We start from the raw sequence: 18,965 nt of genomic DNA on the forward strand, positions 1-18,965 counted from the left end.
ACTGACATTATGTGACCATCAGTAATTTCAAGGAAAAAACGTGTTTCTTTGCATGAACATTGCAATGATCATTTTTATTTAAAAAAATACAGGAGAAAGTAATACATGTTTAAGTGTACAAACCATGAAAAAGGGTTTGGTTTGCACAAATGTTTTCACAGTGTAATTTTATACAAATGCATATTCAGTGTCGGTTATAGAATTTCTAATCCTTAAGATACAGTGCATTAGACGGCAACATAACGCTACATTGCAAGCATTTAACAGACAGGTTTACCCAAAGCCATGGACAAGATGACCTCAATGACCACGATGCTCATGCATTACTGTGATACGCAAGGAAAAACAAACAACTCTTCCTCAGGTAACAGAGAACGTCAATGATCAGACAGTGTCAGCAATAACAGTCCATCGACAACTACACAGAGAGGGATATCATAGCAGGGTTTCAGTGCATAAACCTCTCATTACAAAGATGAACGCACATTTCAGAGTTCAAGAGCCATAGGCACTGGTCTACAGAGATGTGGAGAAAAGTTTTATGGTCAGATGAGTCTTACTTCACCATATTCTCGACAAGTGGGCGAGAGCATGTGTGGGACACGCTAAGAGAAAGGTACAGGCCTGAATGCTTAACCACTATAGTGAGGTCCGGTGCCTCTGCTAGAGGGAAGGGAAACATTTCTATCCTGATGGGAGTGGTCTCTTCCAGGATGACAATGCCCCCTTTCCACAGGGCATGAGGGGGTCACTGAATGATTTGATGAGTATGAAAATGATGCGAATCATATGCTGTGGCCTTCGCAGTCACCAGATCTCAAACAAATTGAACAACTATCAGAGATTTTTAGAGACGTGTAAGACAGCGCTCTCCACCACCAAATCATCAAAGCACCAAATTAGGGAATATCTCTTAGTAGCATGTTGTTCCTTCCCTCTAGTAGAGTTCCAGAGACTTGTAGAATCTATTCTTTGGTGCATTTACGCTGTTCTGGTGGCTCATGGTGGCACAACACCTTTCTAAGATACTTCATGTTGGTTTTTCCTTTAGTTGGTCACCTCTCTGTAGGTACCTGGAGCATGTGCAGCAGTTTGGGCTATATCTCTACACACTCTGCAGGTAGAGAGCTCGTTTTAATCAGGAGGGCAGCTACTCTTCTACGAATGAAGGAAAAACCCAGCGTGGAATTCCCCTTATAGTACAGGTCTGGCTGGATTTTTGTTGGTTGGGTTTGAGGCATTGTTGCGCAGGAAGCTTGTACAATGTGGCAGGGGTCACTCCAGGTCAGACAGGAAATAGTGCAAAGCATCATGGGACAGTGGTGGACCACCTCAGATCTGTGACTCCCCAGTGTTCTAATCACTCTCCAGTGTCCTGAGTGCCTGTCAGACAGGAAATCTGCTGTCAATCAAAATTGCTTACGCCCTTTTGTCAACGCGCCATTCTTTTCAAAGAGCAACTTCAAAACTCAAAATAGTTGGCCAAATGTCTGTACACAAATATTTGTGTGCGTGTGTGTGTTTGCATGTATACCTGGACAGGTTCACTGCTGGACTCGTTCGCCGACAAGTCTTTGCGGATACAGGGCAGGAACCTGGCGTGCTTCTCTCTTACCTGCAGGGGGCAGCAGAGACTCAAAGTGAGCTACAGCTCTATCAGTTTACCTCTGGCTCACATTCTACAAGCCTCTCACACCCAAGTGAACCAGAGCCTGCAAGTAGTATGGGGCTGTCCTCCAAGGTTAAACCTCCCAGGTTTAACATGCCTGCAATCTACGGGATGTGGACCCCCAACCACAGCTACCCCCCGTCCCCCCCGTCACCCCGTCCCCCCGTCCCCTCACCGTAACAACCCGGGGCTTAAACCAGGGAAAACTGTAGTGTACCGTGACAAATGCTTCATAAAATGTGCTATAAAAACAAAATTTAAATGATTGATTGATTGATTAGCTGATTGAATGGTAATAGTTCATTTCACTTCAGCCATTTTTTGTTTAGCTTACTAGGAAAACCTCATTGCAATTGGGACCTGACATTCACCCAGTTATGACCTCACAATGATAACACAATGTGATAATGACATCACAAGGAAAAGGCACTTAACAGGGAGGTGAGGCAGGCTGTACCTGTGCCAGCTGTGTTCTATGGAAGTGCACAGCACTGAGAATGGCATGGCTCTCCACTCATCTGACACAGACAATTTTAGCAAACACCAGGGCACATAAATACTAGTTTTGCTAAATCCAAATTAGGATGTGATCTAAACCTTACATTGCAAAGGAATCGAGTAACATCACATAATAACATTGTGAATATAGACTGCCCCCCCCGACCCCAAAAAAAAACGCACACACATCCAAGGAGGAACTCGCACCTGTTTGTAGAGGAGACAACGCATGATGAGTACCAGCGCCCCCTGTAGGCAGTTAAAGATGGAGAAGAGGTAAGAGGCGACCGGCGTGTTCCCCTCGAACTGGAAGCAGCCAGAAATCCACATGGTTCCCAGCACGCACAGCTGGGCGATGGCAGTGACTGTGAACGTCCTGCAGGGGGAGACAGAGGCACACGATTGCACCCTTTGCAAGAGCCGTTCACACGAGCACAGCTTTACAAACACCAACACTCAGCCTTAACATCACAAACACACAGCCTTAACATCACAAACAACACACAACCTTAACATCACAAACAACACTCAGCCTTAACATCACAAACAACACACAGCCTTAACATCACAAACAACACTCAGCCTTAACATCACAAACAACACTCAGCCTTAACATCACAAACACACAACCTTAACATCACAAACACACAACCTTAACATCACAAACAACACACAGCCTTAACATCACAAACAACACTCAGCCTTAACATCACAAACAACACACGGCCTTAACATCACAAACAACACACAACCTTAACATCACAAAAAACACACGGCCTTAACATCACAAACAACACACAGCCTTAACATCACAAACAACACACAACCTTAACATCACAAACAACACTCAGCCTTAACATCACAAACAACACTCAGCCTTAACATCACAAACAACACACAACCTTAACGTCACAAAAAACACACGGCCTTAACATCACAAACAAACACTTCTAGCTGGTCATAGCTGGTTAAGCTGGCAGAGTACACTGGCGGTCAGACTGACTATAAAAACTGGTCAGCTGGTCAACAGCCGGTCGACTGGCTAAAAGCGTCGCAAAGAGCTTGACCGGCGTAGGCTGGTTTAAGCTGGAATTTTCTGCAGGGTATGAGGACAGTGGACACCATGCACAGGAAGACAGTTCAGTGTTAAATCAGCTCTGGCAGAATGCAGGTAAACCCGGCTGGGCCCAGGTGTGCTCTGACAGAGCGAAATCAAACGGCGGACATTCTCCAGCGAGGACTCGAGCTGCGGCCGCACGCTGAGGAGACGCTCCATCGCAGCTCTGCGCAGCTCTGCGCAGCTCTGCGCAGCTCTGCGGTCGCGCAGCCCGAGGAGAGGAAGACGACCTCGCGCACTCTGCCCCGGAGAGAGGGGAAACGGGCGAGCGCACGCCCCAAGCCGCACGTATGTCTGGCGACGGGCTAAAATGTGAGGGAGTTCTGCTGGGGCGAATCAAGGCGATCCTGCAGGGGTTGAGTGAGTCAACTGTGTAGGACCCCCACCTGAATAAAGCGTATGCACTGCAGCAAGAGCTGACCTGGGTCACACGCGCATGCACAGACACACACACAGGCACACACATACACACACACAGGCACGTACACACACACACATGCACACACACACACACACAGGCACATACACACACACACAAACGCACGCACAAATGCATGCACACAGGCACACACACACACACACACACACACAAATGCATGCACACAGGCACACACACACACACACACACACAAACGTGTGCACACACACATAAACACACACACAAACTCACGTACACACACACACACACACACACACACTCACTTGATCTTGCGCAGGGTACACATGTCTGAATTGAGGCAGTAGAATTTCTGGGCCAGCTTCCACACAGTGACGACGAAGAACATGCCGTTGATGATGATGATGATGCAGACGGGTCCAAAGAATCTCCAGATGAACCCATTCTCCAGGTTCAGCCAGCAGCTGCACACGTTATCATTACATCACCAGTAAGATATTATGCTTTTGTAATAATAATAATAAATTTATTTTATATAGCGCTTTTCATGAACTCAAAGACGCATTTCTTACTTTCTAATATGACACTTGTCTTCTTGTCAAGTTTAACTACCATATAATTTAATTATTTAAATACATTTCTGTATTATTGCTTAATTGTACTTGTCCCTTTAAAATAAAATTAGTAGTAGTAATTGTACTAGTAGTAGCAGCAGTAGTAGCAGCGCTTGCAGTAGTAGTACTAGTAGTAGTAACAATAGTATTAGCAGTAGTAATAATAGTAATAGTATCAGTAGTAATAGTAGTAGTAGTAGTTGTAGTAGCAGTAGCAGTAATAGTTGTAGTAGTAGCAATAGTAGTTGTAGTAGCAGTTCTAGTAGTAGTAATCGTAGTAGTAGCAGCAGTAATAGCAGTAGTAGTAGTGTTAGTAGTAATAGTAGTAGTAGTAGTAGTAGCAATAATAGCAGTAGTAGTAATAGTAGCAGTAGCAGTGGTAGCAGTAGCAGCAGTAGTAGTAGCAGTAGCAGTAGCAGTAGCAGTAGTAGTAGTAGTAGTAGTAGCAGCAGTAGCAGCAGTAGTAGTAGTAGCAGCAATAGTAGTAGTAGTAATAGTAGTAGTAGCAGCAGTAGTAGTAGTAATAGTAGTAGTAGTAGTAGCAGTAGCAGCAGTAGTAGTAGTAGTAGTAGTAGCAGTAGTAGTAGTAGCAGTAGCAGCAGTAGTAATAGTAGTAGTAGTAGCAGCAATAGTAGTAGTAGTAGTAGTAGTAGGTGTAGTAGTTGTAGTAGGTGTAGTTGTAATTGCAGTAGCAGTATTTGTGGTAGCACTAGTAGGAGCAGCACTTGTAATGGCAGAGTAGGCTGGGCATTCCTTACTGCCTGTCTGTGCCGTATCCCTGGGCGCTGGCGGTAACGATCACCGCGGGAACGACGTATCCGATGGTGATCGTGACGATCGGCCGCAGTGTGGTGTTGAACACCAGAACCACCATGCAGTACAGCTGAACCCCCTCCAGCAACGTCCAGCAGAACGCTGCCAGGAAGAAGTAATGCAGGACCCCTGCCACAATCCCACAGCCCACCTGAGGAGGGGGGGCACCATGATAAAGAGTCAGAGGGAAATGACATGTTTACTCACAAGAAGAAAAACAAGAAGCCTCCATTTTTAAGCCAAGAGTGCAGAAACACACACACACACACGCACGCACACATAAATGTTTCTCCATGTTTGGTCCTCAGAAATATAAGAAGACGCACACAAACACACACGTGCGCGCTTACACACACACATGCATACACAGACACGCACGGACGAGGAAGATACACAAAAATACAGACACACACACACAGTGCAAGCCTTTTCTCTATGAAACGGAAATCAATCACAGTTCACTAGCATCCATATGAGCGAATGGTCATCCAACACGTAGCCCGACACAGAGACTGCCAGACAGACAGACAGAGACAGACGGAGAAGACACTGACCTTGTCCTCAGTGCGGGAGATGCCAGCGAGGAAGACCAGGTCGGCGATGAAGAGGCAGATGCACAGGTGGATGTGGATGAAGTTGAGAGTTCCTTGAATGGACCGGCAAAAGGGGAAGGTAACGATGCACAGCAGGAGGCACACCAGAGACACCGACAGCCCCACCCAGGTGATCACCTGCAGCTGGAACGTATCCTGGCAACGGAAAAACCAAACTAAAAGCCAAACTATAAACTTACTTACTTATGTACACAACATGCCTACCAGCTTTTTTCGAACTTTTTTTTTTTTTACGGTGTTAGACACTATCTAGTCTGTAGGTAATAAGAGCATTAATTTAGTCAGGAGAATTGTGAGCATTGTTGGGCTGAATGGCCTGTTCTCATCATTATGTGATGTTACATGTTATGTTATGTCAGGTGTGTACAGTAAATGAGACCCCTACCTGGTCAGGTGAACCTGAGGTTTTGTACAGGTCACTCTTCAGCTCTGTGGGAGGGACAGAGGACAATGAAGATGGTGTGTTCAGCCATGATCTGATTCCCCACCTCTCTAAAACCAGCATGCACAAGAGACACCTGCACTGAATTGTGGGTACTACATAATCAGCCAATCCGGGCACAGGTTCACAGGTTATTTCTAACCTGTATCAGAAATAGTGACTCTTCAGATTCTCTAACTGTGAGAGATTATACCACAGCCATCTAAAGAGTGAGACTAGAGGCTCTGGCTGGTCTCTTGAGAGTTTTCAGCCAATCAAGTTATACTTTATTGACCCCATAGGTAATTTGTCCTCTGCATTTGACCCAACCCAGCTACTTGGATGGGAGATCACAGGGCAAGGGCCGAGGACTAACTCCAGTTCTGAGGCTAGTGCCTTCGTCAAGGGCAGTTGCAGGAGTATATCTAACCTGGCATGCATGTCTTTGGGTTTGGGAGGAAACTGGAGTACCCGAAGGAAAAAACAGGCAAACATGGGGAGGACAACTCGGAAACTCTTTCATGCACCCAGGTTCAGGTGTATGCACCAGCTGCAGGAGAACTAGACAGATCTGATTGGCAATGGTGAGTGAGTGATTGACAGGTTGCTTCCCCACTGCAGATGAGGATCACTCTGAGAGAGTGTTTGGTTTTCCAGTTTAAACCTGGACAATATAAATGTGTGGTCTAAAGGACTGATTAAAATCTGACCACTAGTTTTTAATCAGTTTCCATCTGTACTTCTTTTCTTCTTCCCTACTGTTTTTCAAGCTTCAAGTGTCTGTTTTTCACAAACTGCAAATCTGGCAACCCTATCGCTCACCCATAGTGAATCTCTCTGTGGTTCTTCTACCAATCACTGTCTCATACTCCCCTGTCTCCTCCATTCTTACAGTGTGTCCCAATGCAGCGTTTAAAGGGGAAAGCAGCAGGAGTGCAGGGTATTTACCTGCACAGGTGACTCCTGTGGCGTTGTGAAAAACTCTCTGGCCGTTGCTGGAGATGTAGCCCTCAGAGCAGGTGCAGTTGTAGGACCCAGCGGTGTTCTGGCAGGAGGCCTTGGGCCCGCAGATATTGGGGGTCCCTAAGCACTCGTTTATATCTGAGGAGCAGGAAGGTTTCACCCGTTATCGAGGAAACTTAAAACTTATTTACTCGTTACCAGGGGAAATGTATTCTTCAAAATCCTGTCCAATCTGGAACATGCCAAAGGACCTTCACTGTATAAAAAAAACCTGTATATTTATGGGAAAATGTTTGTGAAAAGAATTTCACTGATTTTTTTCCAAAACACAGTCAAAGTTGTGGTAAACAATGGCAATAATTTAACAGCTATGCCATAAAATAACAGTATATATCCAGTTAAATAACAGGATTTATAGTTTTTCATTTAATGGGTTTTCACTGGCAACATTTTTAGTGTACTTCTCTGCACAGTTATTTATACATAGAAACTCCTCACACCTATATACATTTTCAGGATTTGGCACTTGCATGGAGACCTATTTATTTATTTATTTATTTATTGTTGCATGTCCAGCAACCTCAAGAATCAGCACTAGACTTATAGTGTCATAGTCACACACACACACACACAGACACACACAAACACAAACACACACTCGCAAGGAAAGGCCTAATTCTTACCACGACACACTCCGTCAATGCCAGTGAAGGTTCTAGATTCTGAATTCACGTGAAAGCCAGGATTACACTGACAGTAGTAGCTGCCATTGGTGTTGAAGCCATGCACAGGAAGACAGTTCAGTGTTAAATCAGCTCTGGCAGAATGCAGGTGAACCCGGCTGGGCCCAGGTGTGCTCTGACAGAGCGAAATCAACGGCGGCCGCATGCTGAGGAGACCGTCCCACTGTAAGAGGCTGCTCCATCGCAGCTCTGCACAGCTCTGCGGTCATGCAGCTCGAGAAGAGTCACCACCACAGGATGTGGCTACGAACGACCACAAACCTTCTGGAAATACCAGAACTTTAAAACTATTTTTCACAGGGCATAGATACAGGAGAGAGAATATCTCAAGGGTAGAAAGACAATTGATTTGAATAATCCCAGCGTCTTCATGCAACTGCAGATGACTGATAATCCCAGTGGTGTTATTTACCTTAAAGGGGGAAGAGAATCTCAGTACCAGAACTGACAGAGATAATGACAATGTAATCTATATTGTTCTACAGGTACAGGCGAACAGGAGTCCCTGAACCTTTTTATACAAGTAATAATCAGTGCCTTTATGAAACTGCAATACAGAAATAACAGTCCCTTTCTGCAACAACAGGGCGGAGTGACGGTGACAGTCCCCAGTGCTTTTTCCCACCAGAAGGAGAGCGTACAGACCGCAAGCTTTCATTCAGGTTCTGTGTACCTCTGCTGACCCCTGGAAAAACCGGAAAGTCTACAGATTACCCTTAACTCTTTCGGGGCGACATAGCTCAGGCGGTAAGACCGATTGTCTGGCAGTCGGAGGGTTGCCGGTTCAAACCCCGCCCTGGGCATGTCGAAGTGTCCTTGAGCAAGACACCTAACCCCTAACTGCTCTGGCGAATGAGAGGCATCAATTGTAAAGCGCTTTGGATAAAAGCAGTCCATTTGCCATTTACCCCCACCTGAATAAAAGAGCTGACCTGGGTTACACGCGCATGCACAGACACACACAAACGCACACACACACACTCACTTGATCTTGCGCAGGGTACACATGTCTGAATTGAGGCAGTAGAATTTCTGGGCCAGCTTCCACACAGTGACGACGAAGAACATGCCGTTGATGATGATGATGATGCAGACGGGTCCAAAGAATCTCCAGATGAACCCATTCTCCAGGTTCAGCCAGCAGCTGCACACGTTATCATTACATCACCAGTAGGATATTATGCTTTTGTAATAATAATATTAATAAATTTATTTTATATAGCGCTTTTCATGAACTCAAAGACGCATTTCTTACTTTCTAATATGACACTTATCTTCTTGTCAAGTTTAACTACCATATCATTTAATAAATTAAATACATTTCTGTATTATTGCTTAATTGTACTTGTCCCTTTAAAATAAAATTAGTAGTAGTAATTGTACTAGTAGTAGCAGCAGTAGTAGCAGCGCTTGCAGTAGTAGTACTAGTAGTAGTAACAATAGTATTAGCAGTAGCAATAATAGTAATAGTATCAGTAGTAATAGTAGTAGTAGTAGTTGTAGTAGCAGTAGCAGTAGTAGTTGTAGTAGTAGCAATAGTAGTTGTAGTAGCAGTTGTAGTAGTAGTAATCGTAGTAGTAGCAGCAGTAATAGCAGTAGTAGTACTGTTAATAGTAATAGTAGTAGTAGTAGTAGCAATAATAGCAGTAGTAGTAACAGTAGCAGTCGCAGTGGTAGCAGTAGCAGCAGTAGTAGTAGTAGTAGCAGTAGCAGTAGCAGTAGTAGTAGTAGTAGTAGTAGTAGCAGTAGCAGCAGTAGTAGTAGCAGCAATAGTAGTAGTAATAGTAGTAGTAGCAGCAATAGTAGTAGTAATAGTAGTAGTAGCAGTAGCAGTAGCAGCAGTAGTAGTAGTAGTAGCAGTAGCAGCAGTAGTAGTAGTATTAGCAACAGAATAGTAGTAGTAGTAGTAGTAGTACTTGTAGTAGGTGTAGTTGTAGTAGGTGTAGTTGTTGTAGTAGGTGTAGTTGTAATTGCAGTAGCAGTATTTGTGGTAGCACTAGTAGCAGCAGCACTTGTAATGGCAGAGTTGGCTGGGCATTCCTTACTGCCGGTCTGTGCCGTATCCCTGGGCGCTGGCGGTAACGATCACCGCGGGAACGACGTATCCGATGGTGATCGTGACGATCGGCCGCAGTGTGGTGTTGAACACCAGAACCACCATGCAGTACAGCTGAACCCCCTCCAGCAACGTCCAGCAGAACGCTGCCAGGAAGAAGTAATGCAGGACCCCTGCCACAATCCCACAGCCCACCTGAGGGGGGGCACCACGAGAAAGAGTCAGAGGGAAATGACATGTTTACTCACAAGAAGAAAAACAAGAAGCCTCCATTTTTAAGCCAAGAGTGCAGAAACACACACACACACACACACACAAACACACACACACGCACACTCACACACACACACACAAATAAATGTTTCTCCAAGTTTGGTCCTCAGAAATATAAGAAGACACACACACACACGTGCAAGCTTACACACACACATACACACATATGCATACACAGACACGCACGGACGCGGAAGATACATAACATACACAAAAATACAGACACACACACACAGCGCAAGCTTTTCCTCTATGAAACAGAAATCAATCACAGTTCACTAGCATCCATATGAGCGAATGGTCATCCAACACGCAGCCCGACGCAGAGACTGCCAGACAGACAGACAGAGACAGATGGAGAAGACACTAACCTTGTCCTCGGTGCGGGAGATGCCAGCGAGGAAGACCAGGTCGGCGATGAAGAGGCAGATGCACAGGTGGATGTGGATGAAGTTGAGAGTTCCTTGAATGGACCGGCAAAAGGGGAAGGTAACAATGCACATCAGGAGGCACACCAGAGACACCGACAGCCCCACCCAGGTGATCACCTGCAGCTGGAACGCATCCTGGCAACGGAAAAACCAAACTAAAAGCCAAACTATAAACTTACTTACTTACATATGTACACAACATGCCCTACCAGCTTTTTTCGAATTTTTTTTTTATGGTGCTAGGTACTATCTAGTCTGTAGGTAATTAATTTAGTCAGGAAAATTGTGAGCATTGTTGGGCTGAATGGCCTGTTCTCATCATTATGTGATGTTACATGTTATGTTATGTCAGGTGTGTACAGTAAATGAGATCCCTACCTGGTCAGGTGAACCTGAGGTTTTGTACAGGTCACTCTTCAGCTCTGTGGGAGGGACAGAGGACAATGAAGATGGTGTGTTCAGCCATGATCTGATTCCCCACCTCTCTAAAACCAGCATGCACAAGAGACACCTGCACTGAATTGTGGGTACTACATAATCAGCCAATCCGGGCACAGGTTCACAGGTTATTTCTAACCTGTATCAGAAATAGTGACTCTTCAGATTCTCTAACTGTGAGAGATTATACCACAGCCATCTAAAGAGTGAGACTAGAGGCTCTGGCTGGTCTCTTCAGAGTTTTCAGCAAATCAAGTTATGCTTTATTGACCCCATGGGTAATTTGTCCTCTGCATTTGACCCAACCCAGCTACTTGGATGGGAGATCACAGGGCAAGGGCTGAGGACCAACTCCAGTTCTGAGGCTAGTGCCTTCGTCAAGGGCAGTTGCAGGAGTATATCTAACCTGGCATGCATGTCTTTGGGTTTGGGAGGAAACTGGAGTACCCGGAGGAAAAAACAGGCAAACATGGGGAGGACAACTCGGAAACTCTTTCATGCACACAGGTTCAGGTGTATGTACCAGCTGCAGGAGAACTAGACAGATCTGATTGGCAATGGTGAGTGAGTGATTGACAGGTTGCTTCCCCACTGCAGATGAGGATCACTCTGAGAGAGTGTTTGGTTTTCCAGTTTAAACCTGGACAATATAAATGTGTGGTCTAAAGGACTGATTAAAATCTGACCACTAGTTTTTAATCAATTTCCATCTGTACTTCTTTTCTTCTTCCTTACTGTTTTTCAAGCTTCAAGTGTTTTTCACAAACTGCAAATCTGGCAACCCTATCTCTCACCCATAGTGAATCTCTCTGTGGTTCTTCTGCCAATCACAGTCTCGTACTCCCCTGTCTCCTCCATTCTTACAGTGTGTCCCAATGCAGCGTTTAAAGGGGAAAGCTGTGGGAGTGCAGGGTATTTACCTGCACAGGTGACTCCTGTGGCATTGTGAAAAACTCTCTGGCCGTTGCTGGAGATGTAGCCCTCAGAGCAGGTGCAGTTGTAGGACCCAGCGGTGTTCTGGCAGGAGGCCTTGGGCCCGCAGATATTGGGGGTCTCTAAGCACTCGTTGATATCTGAGGAGCAGGAAGATTTCACCCGTTATCGAGGAAACTTAAAACTTATTTACCCGTTACCAGGGGAAATGTATTCTTCAAAATCCTGTCCAATCTGGAACATGCCAAAGGACCTTCACTGTATAAAAAAAAAAACCTGTATATTTATGGGAAAATGTTTGTGAAAAGAATTTCACTGATTTTTTTTCCAAAACACAGTCAAAGTTGTGGTGAACAATGGCAATAATTTAACAGCTATGCCATAAAATAACAGTATATATCCAGTTAAATAACAGGATTTATAGTTTTTCATTTAATGGGTTTTCACTGGCAACATTTTTAGTGTACTTCTCTGCACAGTTATTTATACATAGAAACTCCTCACACCTATATACATTTTCAGGATTTGGCACTTGCATGGAGACCTATTTATTTATTTATTTATTTATTGTTGCATGTCCAGCAACCTCAAGAATCAGCACTAGACTTATAGTGTCATAGTCACACACACACACACACAGACACACACAAACACAAACACACACTCGCAAGGAAAGGCCTAATTCTTACCACGACACACTCCGTCAATGCCAGTGAAGGTTCTAGATTCTGAATTCACGTGAAAGCCAGGATTACACTGACAGTAGTAGCTGCCATTGGTGTTGAAGCCATGCGCAGGAAGACAGTTCAGTGTTAAATCAGCTCTGGCAGAATGCAGGTGAACCCGGCTGGGCCCAGGTGTGCTCTGACAGAGCGAAATCAACGGCGGCCGCATGCTGAGGAGACCGTCCCACTGTAAGAGGCTGCTCCATCGCAGCTCTGCGCAGCTCTGCGGTCATGCAGCTCGAGAAGAGTCACCACCACAGGATGTGGCTACGAACGACCACAAACCTTCTGGAAATACCAGAACTTTAAAACTATTTTTCACAGGGCATAGATACAGGAGAGAGAATATCTCAAGGGTAGAAAGACAATTGATTTGAATAATCCCAGCGTCTTCATGCAACTGCAGATGACTGATAATCCCAGTGGTGTTATTTACCTTAAAGGGGGAAGAGAATCTCAGTACCAGAACTGACAGAGATAATGACAATGTAATCTATATTGTTCTACAGGTACAGGCGAACAGGAGTCCCTGAACCTTTTTATACAAGTAATAATCAGTGCCTTTATGAAACTGCAATACAGAAATAACAGTCCCTTTCTGCAACAACAGGGCGGAGTGACGGTGACAGTCCCCAGTGCTTTTTCCCACCAGAAGGAGAGCGTACAGACCGCAAGCTTTCATTCAGGTTCTGTGTACCTCTGCTGACCCCTGGAAAAACCGGAAAGTCTACAGATTACCCTTAACTCTTTCGGGGCGACATAGCTCAGGAGGTAAGACCGATTGTCTGGCAGTCGGAGGGTTGCCGGTTCAAACCCCGCCCTGGGCATGTCGAAGTGTCCTTGAGCAAGACACCTAACCCCTAACTGCTCTGGCGAATGAGAGGCATCAATTGTAAAGCGCTTTGGATAAAAGCAGTCCATTTGCCATTTACCCCCACCTGAATAAAAGAGCTGACCTGGGTTACACGCGCATGCACAGACACACACAAACGCACACACACACACTCACTTGATCTTGCGCAGGGTACACATGTCTGAATTGAGGCAGTAGAATTTCTGGGCCAGCTTCCACACAGTGACGACGAAGAACATGCCGTTGATGATGATGATGATGCAGACAGGTCCAAAGAATCTCCAGATGAACCCATTCTCCAGGTTCAGCCAGCAGCTGCACACGTTATCATTACATCACCAGTAGGATATTATGCTTTTGTAATAATAATATTAATAAATTTATTTTATATAGCGCTTTTCATGAACTCAAAGACGCATTTCTTACTTTCTAATATGACACTTATCTTCTTGTCAAGTTTAACTACCATATCATTTAATAAATTAAATACATTTCTGTATTATTGCTTAATTGTACTTGTCCCTTTAAAATAAAATTAGTAGTAGTAATTGTACTAGTAGTAGCAGCAGTAGTAGCAGCGCTTGCAGTAGTAGTACTAGTAGTAGTAACAATAGTATTAGCAGTAGCAATAATAGTAATAGTATCAGTAGTAATAGTAGTAGTAGTAGTTGTAGTAGCAGTAGCAGTAGTAGTTGTAGTAGTAGCAATAGTAGTTGTAGTAGCAGTTGTAGTAGTAGTAATCGTAGTAGTAGCAGCAGTAATAGCAGTAGTAGTACTGTTAATAGTAATAGTAGTAGTAGTAGTAGCAATAATAGCAGTAGTAGTAACAGTAGCAGTCGCAGTGGTAGCAGTAGCAGCAGTAGTAGTAGTAGTAGCAGTAGCAGTAGCAGTAGCAGTAGTAGTAGTAGTAGTAGTAGTAGCAGTAGCAGCAGTAGTAGTAGCAGCAATAGTAGTAGTAATAGTAGTAGTAGCAGCAATAGTAGTAGTAATAGTAGTAGTAGCAGCAATAGTAGTAGTAATAGTAGCAGTAGCAGTAGCAGCAGTAGTAGTAGTAGTAGCAGTAGCAGCAGTAGTAGTAGTAGTAGCAGCAGTAGTAATAGTAGTAGTAGTAGTAGTAGTAGTAGTAGTAGGTGTAGCTGTAATTGCAGTAGCAGTATTGGTGGTAGCACTAGTAGCAGCAGCACTTGTAATGGCAGAGTAGGCTGGGCGTTCCTTACTGCCTGTCTGTGCCGTATCCCTGGGCGCTGGCGGTAACGATCACCGCGGGAACGACGTATCCGATGGTGATCGTGACGAGCGGCCGCAGTGTGGTGTTGAACACCAGAACCACCATGCAGTACAGCTGAACCCCCTCCAGCAACGTCAGGCAGAACGCTGCCAGGAAGAAGTAATGCAGGACCCCTGCCACAATCGCACAGCCCACCTGAGGGGGGCACCACGAGAAAGAGTCAGAGGGAAATGACATGTTTACTCACAAGAAGAAAAACAAGAAGCCTCCATTTTTAAGCCAAGAGTGCAGAAACACACACACACACACACACACACACAAACACACACACACGCACACTCACACACACACACACACATAAATGTTTCTCCAAGTTTGGTCCTCAGAAAAATAAGAAGACACACACACACACGTGCACGCTTACACACACACATACACACACATGCATACACAGACACGCACGGACGCGGAAGATACACACATACACAAAAATACAGACACACACACACACAGCGCAAGCCTTTTCTCTATGAAACAGAAATCAATCACAGTTCACTAGCATCCATATGAGCGAATGGTCATCCAACACGCAGCCCGACGCAGAGACTGCCAGACAGACAGACAGAGACAGATGGAGAAGACACTAACCTTGTCCTCGGTGCGAGAGATGCCAGCGAGGAAGACCAGGTCGGCGATGAAGAGGCAGATGCACAGGTGGATGTGGATGAAGTTGAGAGTTCCTTGAATGGACCGGCAAAAGGGGAAGGTAACGATGCACAGCAGGAGGCACACCAGAGACACCGACAGCCCCACCCAGGTGATCACCTGCAGCTGGAACGTATCCTGGCAACGGAAAAACCAAACTAAAAGCCAAACTATAAACTTACTTACTTACATATGTACACAACATGCCTACCAGCTTTTTTCGAACTTTTTTTTTATGGTGTTAGGTACTATCTAGTCTGTAGGTAATTAATTTAGTCAGGAAAATTGTGAGCATTGTTGGGCTGAATGGCCTGTTCTCATCATTATGTGATGTTACATGTTATGTTATGTCAGGTGTGTACAGTAAATGAGATCCCTACCTGGTCAGGTGAACCTGAGGTTTTGTACAGGTCACTCTTCAGCTCTGTGGGAGGGACAGAGGACAATGAAGATGGTGTGTTCAGCCATGATCTGATTCCCCACCTCTCTAAAACCAGCATGCACAAGAGACACCTGCACTGAATTGTGGGTACTACATAATCAGCCAATCCGGGCACAGGTTCACAGGTTATTTCTAACCTGTATCAGAAATAGTGACTCTTCAGATTCTCTAACTGTGAGAGATTATACCACAGCCATCTAAAGAGTGAGACTAGAGGCTCTGGCTGGTCTCTTCAGAGTTTTCAGCAAATCAAGTTATGCTTTATTGACCCCATGGGTAATTTGTCCTCTGCATTTGACCCAACCCAGCTACTTGGATGGGAGATCACAGGGCAAGGGCTGAGGACCAACTCCAGTTCTGAGGCTAGTGCCTTCGTCAAGGGCAGTTGCAGGAGTATATCTAACCTGGCATGCATGTCTTTGGGTTTGGGAGGAAACTGGAGTACCCGGAGGAAAAAACAGGCAAACATGGGGAGGACAACTCGGAAACTCTTTCATGCACCCAGGTTCAGGTGTATGCACCAGCTGCAGGAGAACTAGACAGATCTGATTGGCAATGGTGAGTGAGTGATTGACAGGTTGCTTCCCCACTGCAGATGAGGATCACTCTGAGAGAGTGTTTGGTTTTCCAGTTTAAACCTGGACAATATAAATGTGTGGTCTAAAGGACTGATTAAAATCTGACCACTAGTTTTTAATCAATTTCCATCTGTACTTCTTTTCTTCTTCCTTACTGTTTTTCAAGCTTCAAGTGTTTTTCACAAACTGCAAATCTGGCAACCCTATCTCTCACCCATAGTGAATCTCTCTGTGGTTCTTCTGCCAATCACAGTCTCGTACTCCCCTGTCTCCTCCATTCTTACAGTGTGTCCCAATGCAGCGTTTAAAGGGGAAAGCTGTGGGAGTGCAGGGTATTTACCTGCACAGGTGACTCCTGTGGCATTGTGAAAAACTCTCTGGCCGTTGCTGGAGATGTAGCCCTCAGAGCAGGTGCAGTTGTAGGACCCAGCGGTGTTCTGGCAGGAGGCCTTGGGCCCGCAGATATTGGGGGTCTCTAAGCACTCGTTGATATCTGAGGAGCAGGAAGATTTCACCCGTTATCGAGGAAACTTAAAACTTATTTACCCGTTACCAGGGGAAATGTATTCTTCAAAATCCTGTCCAATCTGGAACATGCCAAAGGACCTTCACTGTATAAAAAAAAAACCTGTATATTTATGGGAAAATGTTTGTGAAAAGAATCTCACTGATTTTTTTTCCAAAACACAGTCAAAGTTGTGGTGAACAATGGCAATAATTTAACAGCTATGCCATAAAATAACAGTATATATCCAGTTAAATAACAGGATTTATAGTTTTTCATTTAATGGGTTTTCACTGGCAACATTTTTAGTGTACTTATCTGCATAGTTATTTATACATAGAAACTCCTCACACCTATATACATTTTCAGGATTTGGCACTTGCATGGAGACCTATTTATTTATTTATTTATTTATTGTTGCATGTCCAGCAACCTCAAGAATCAGCACTAGACTTATAGTGTCATAGTCACACACACACACACACAGACACACACAAACACAAACACACACTCGCAAGGAAAGGCCTAATTCTTACCACGACACACTCCGTCAATGCCAGTGAAGGTTCTAGATTCTGAATTCACGTGAAAGCCAGGATTACACTGACAGTAGTAGCTGCCATTGGTGTTGAAGCAATAGTTAATATATTTTCTACAGTCTCTGGGGCGAGGTGGTGGTTCCACGGGTGTGTGGCGCGGCTTCCTGTCTAAGTCACGGCTCTCTGTTTCCACCACGAACCTCGGGGCGTTAAAGAGAGTGTGGGAGGGGCGCGCGGCGATCAGTCTGTGCGACTCCCGTCTGGATAACACTGCGGAGACGTAGCTGCGGGTAGTCTCATCATCTCAATTTGACTGCCGCTTTTAGGCGTAACACTGCGGACTACGGTGGACTGCTATAAACCGCTGTAGATTGTGGTGGACTGCTGTATACTGGGCTGTCGGTGCATCATCAGCGCTCTGGTTCTGTTGCTAGGTGAGTCCCAAGATTGTCTTGATCTTAACTGATGCCGTGAAATGTAGTTATTTTCCTAATAACTGGATTATCGAAAGACGTCTGCATTGCCGATGAATCATCGTCCAAATATTCAATGACATTTCAATGATATTTCATGATTTAGTTCGTTTAAGGTCTAATAGTTAATATATTTTTTACAGTCTCTGGGGCGAGGTGGTGGTTTCACTCCCAGCCAGGTGTCTTTTACAAGGGTCATGGAATCCGGGTGGCAAGATTAAAAGGAAACCATTTTTTGACAGTGTTAATCAGTGGGCCAGTAAATTGAGAATGGAGCAGGAAAGCATAGCAAATCATACGGGCTGGTTACCTGTACCTTTTTGGGTAATGCAAGAGCCGGACGTTGACCTCACTTTTTTACAAGAAAAGGACAGTAGTGTGATAGTTTCAAAAACAGAACATTATCTCAACAGAGAGATGGAGTCTTATTTGAAAGTTTTTACAGATGGTTCTAGGGACCCAGAGAGTGGGAAAGCAGGATTTGGACTGTATTTGGCTCAGTTTGGTTTTAGGATTGAGCGGCGTGTCACTGATGGAAGTTCTGTCTTCACGACAGAACTACTGGCAATTCTTTGGGCTTTGTGGTGGACAGAGGACGTAAGACCAAAGAAAGTCCTCATTTGTTCTGACTCAGCAGCTGCTCTGATGGCTGTAAGAGGACTTAAATCAAAAGCTCGGCCTGACCTTATTAATGAGATTTTATCTGTTTTGTTCAGAATTGGGAAATCTGGTTGCGAAGTCAAGTTCTGCTGGGTTCCTGGGCATACGGGAGTTGAGGGAAATGAAATAGCTGATACTATAGCAAAGGCAAGTCTTAAGAAAGGAGACATAGATGTAAATATATCCCGGGGAAGGGTGGAACTTAGAGGAAAAATCAAGGAGGGTGTTGAAAGAGAATGGCAGGGATTATGGGAAAAGGAGACTAAAGGAAGACACT

General features: G+C 44.7%; 4 protein-coding genes across 5 annotated transcripts in view; all 4 read right to left on the bottom strand.

Annotated features, from left to right (window-relative positions):
* The window catches only part of LOC118219617 (cytochrome P450 2K1-like), a 607,214-nt gene that overhangs the window by 203,910 nt on the left and 384,339 nt on the right, over positions 1–18,965 (bottom strand). The gene's annotated exons all lie outside the window — the stretch shown is intronic.
* Positions 141–7,994, bottom strand: LOC118220414 (adhesion G protein-coupled receptor E5-like). The gene is made up of 9 exons (XM_035404275.1): positions 7,790–7,994; positions 7,092–7,244; positions 6,108–6,151; positions 5,663–5,857; positions 5,054–5,259; positions 3,987–4,145; positions 2,375–2,543; positions 1,535–1,615; positions 141–1,383 (listed from the first exon to the last, which is right to left on the bottom strand). The coding sequence occupies exons 1-9, from the start codon at positions 7,992–7,994 to the stop codon at positions 1,357–1,359; spliced, it is 1,239 nt and encodes a 412-aa protein (XP_035260166.1). The 3' UTR covers positions 141–1,356.
* On the bottom strand, positions 8,831–12,874 carry LOC118220415 (adhesion G protein-coupled receptor E5-like). Its single transcript, XM_035404276.1, has 6 exons — positions 12,670–12,874; positions 11,968–12,120; positions 10,988–11,031; positions 10,550–10,744; positions 9,895–10,100; positions 8,831–8,993 (listed from the first exon to the last, which is right to left on the bottom strand). The coding sequence occupies exons 1-6, from the start codon at positions 12,872–12,874 to the stop codon at positions 8,831–8,833; spliced, it is 966 nt and encodes a 321-aa protein (XP_035260167.1).
* LOC118220416 (adhesion G protein-coupled receptor E5-like) lies at positions 13,711–18,090 on the bottom strand. The gene is made up of 7 exons (XM_035404277.1): positions 18,080–18,090; positions 17,553–17,755; positions 16,852–17,004; positions 15,872–15,915; positions 15,435–15,629; positions 14,776–14,981; positions 13,711–13,873 (listed from the first exon to the last, which is right to left on the bottom strand). Exons 1-7 carry the CDS (start codon positions 18,088–18,090, stop codon positions 13,711–13,713), a joined length of 975 nt encoding a protein of 324 aa, XP_035260168.1.

Source organism: Anguilla anguilla, chromosome 2 (genome assembly GCF_013347855.1).
Source record: "Anguilla anguilla isolate fAngAng1 chromosome 2, fAngAng1.pri, whole genome shotgun sequence".
Lineage (NCBI taxonomy): Eukaryota > Metazoa > Chordata > Actinopteri > Anguilliformes > Anguillidae > Anguilla > Anguilla anguilla.

Excerpts from the sequence above, each read along its gene's own strand:
- LOC118220416 (XM_035404277.1), bottom strand. Across the intron at positions 17,005-17,552 it reads CATTGACGGAGTGTGTCGTG|ATATCAACGAGTGCTTAGAG; the intron begins GTAAGAATTAGG and ends CCTGCTCCTCAG. Across the intron at positions 13,874-14,775 it reads GGATACGGCACAGACAGGCA|CTGCTGGCTGAACCTGGAGA; the intron begins GTAAGGAACGCC and ends TAACGTGTGCAG.
- LOC118220415 (XM_035404276.1), bottom strand. The coding sequence starts at position 12,874 with ATGCGGCCGCCGTTGATTTCGCTCTGTCAGAGCACACCTGGGCCCAGC. Across the intron at positions 11,032-11,967 it reads CACAGGAGTCACCTGTGCAG|AGCTGAAGAGTGACCTGTAC; the intron begins GTAAATACCCTG and ends TCCCTCCCACAG. Across the intron at positions 8,994-9,894 it reads GGATACGGCACAGACCGGCA|CTGCTGGCTGAACCTGGAGA; the intron begins GTAAGGAATGCC and ends TAACGTGTGCAG.
- LOC118220414 (XM_035404275.1), bottom strand. The coding sequence starts at position 7,994 with ATGCGGCCGCCGTTGATTTCGCTCTGTCAGAGCACACCTGGGCCCAGC. Across the intron at positions 5,260-5,662 it reads TCTCCCGCACTGAGGACAAG|GTGGGCTGTGGGATTGTGGC; the intron begins GTCAGTGTCTTC and ends CCCCCTCCTCAG. Across the intron at positions 1,616-2,374 it reads GTTGTCTCCTCTACAAACAG|GTAAGAGAGAAGCACGCCAG; the intron begins GTGCGAGTTCCT and ends TGCCCCCTGCAG.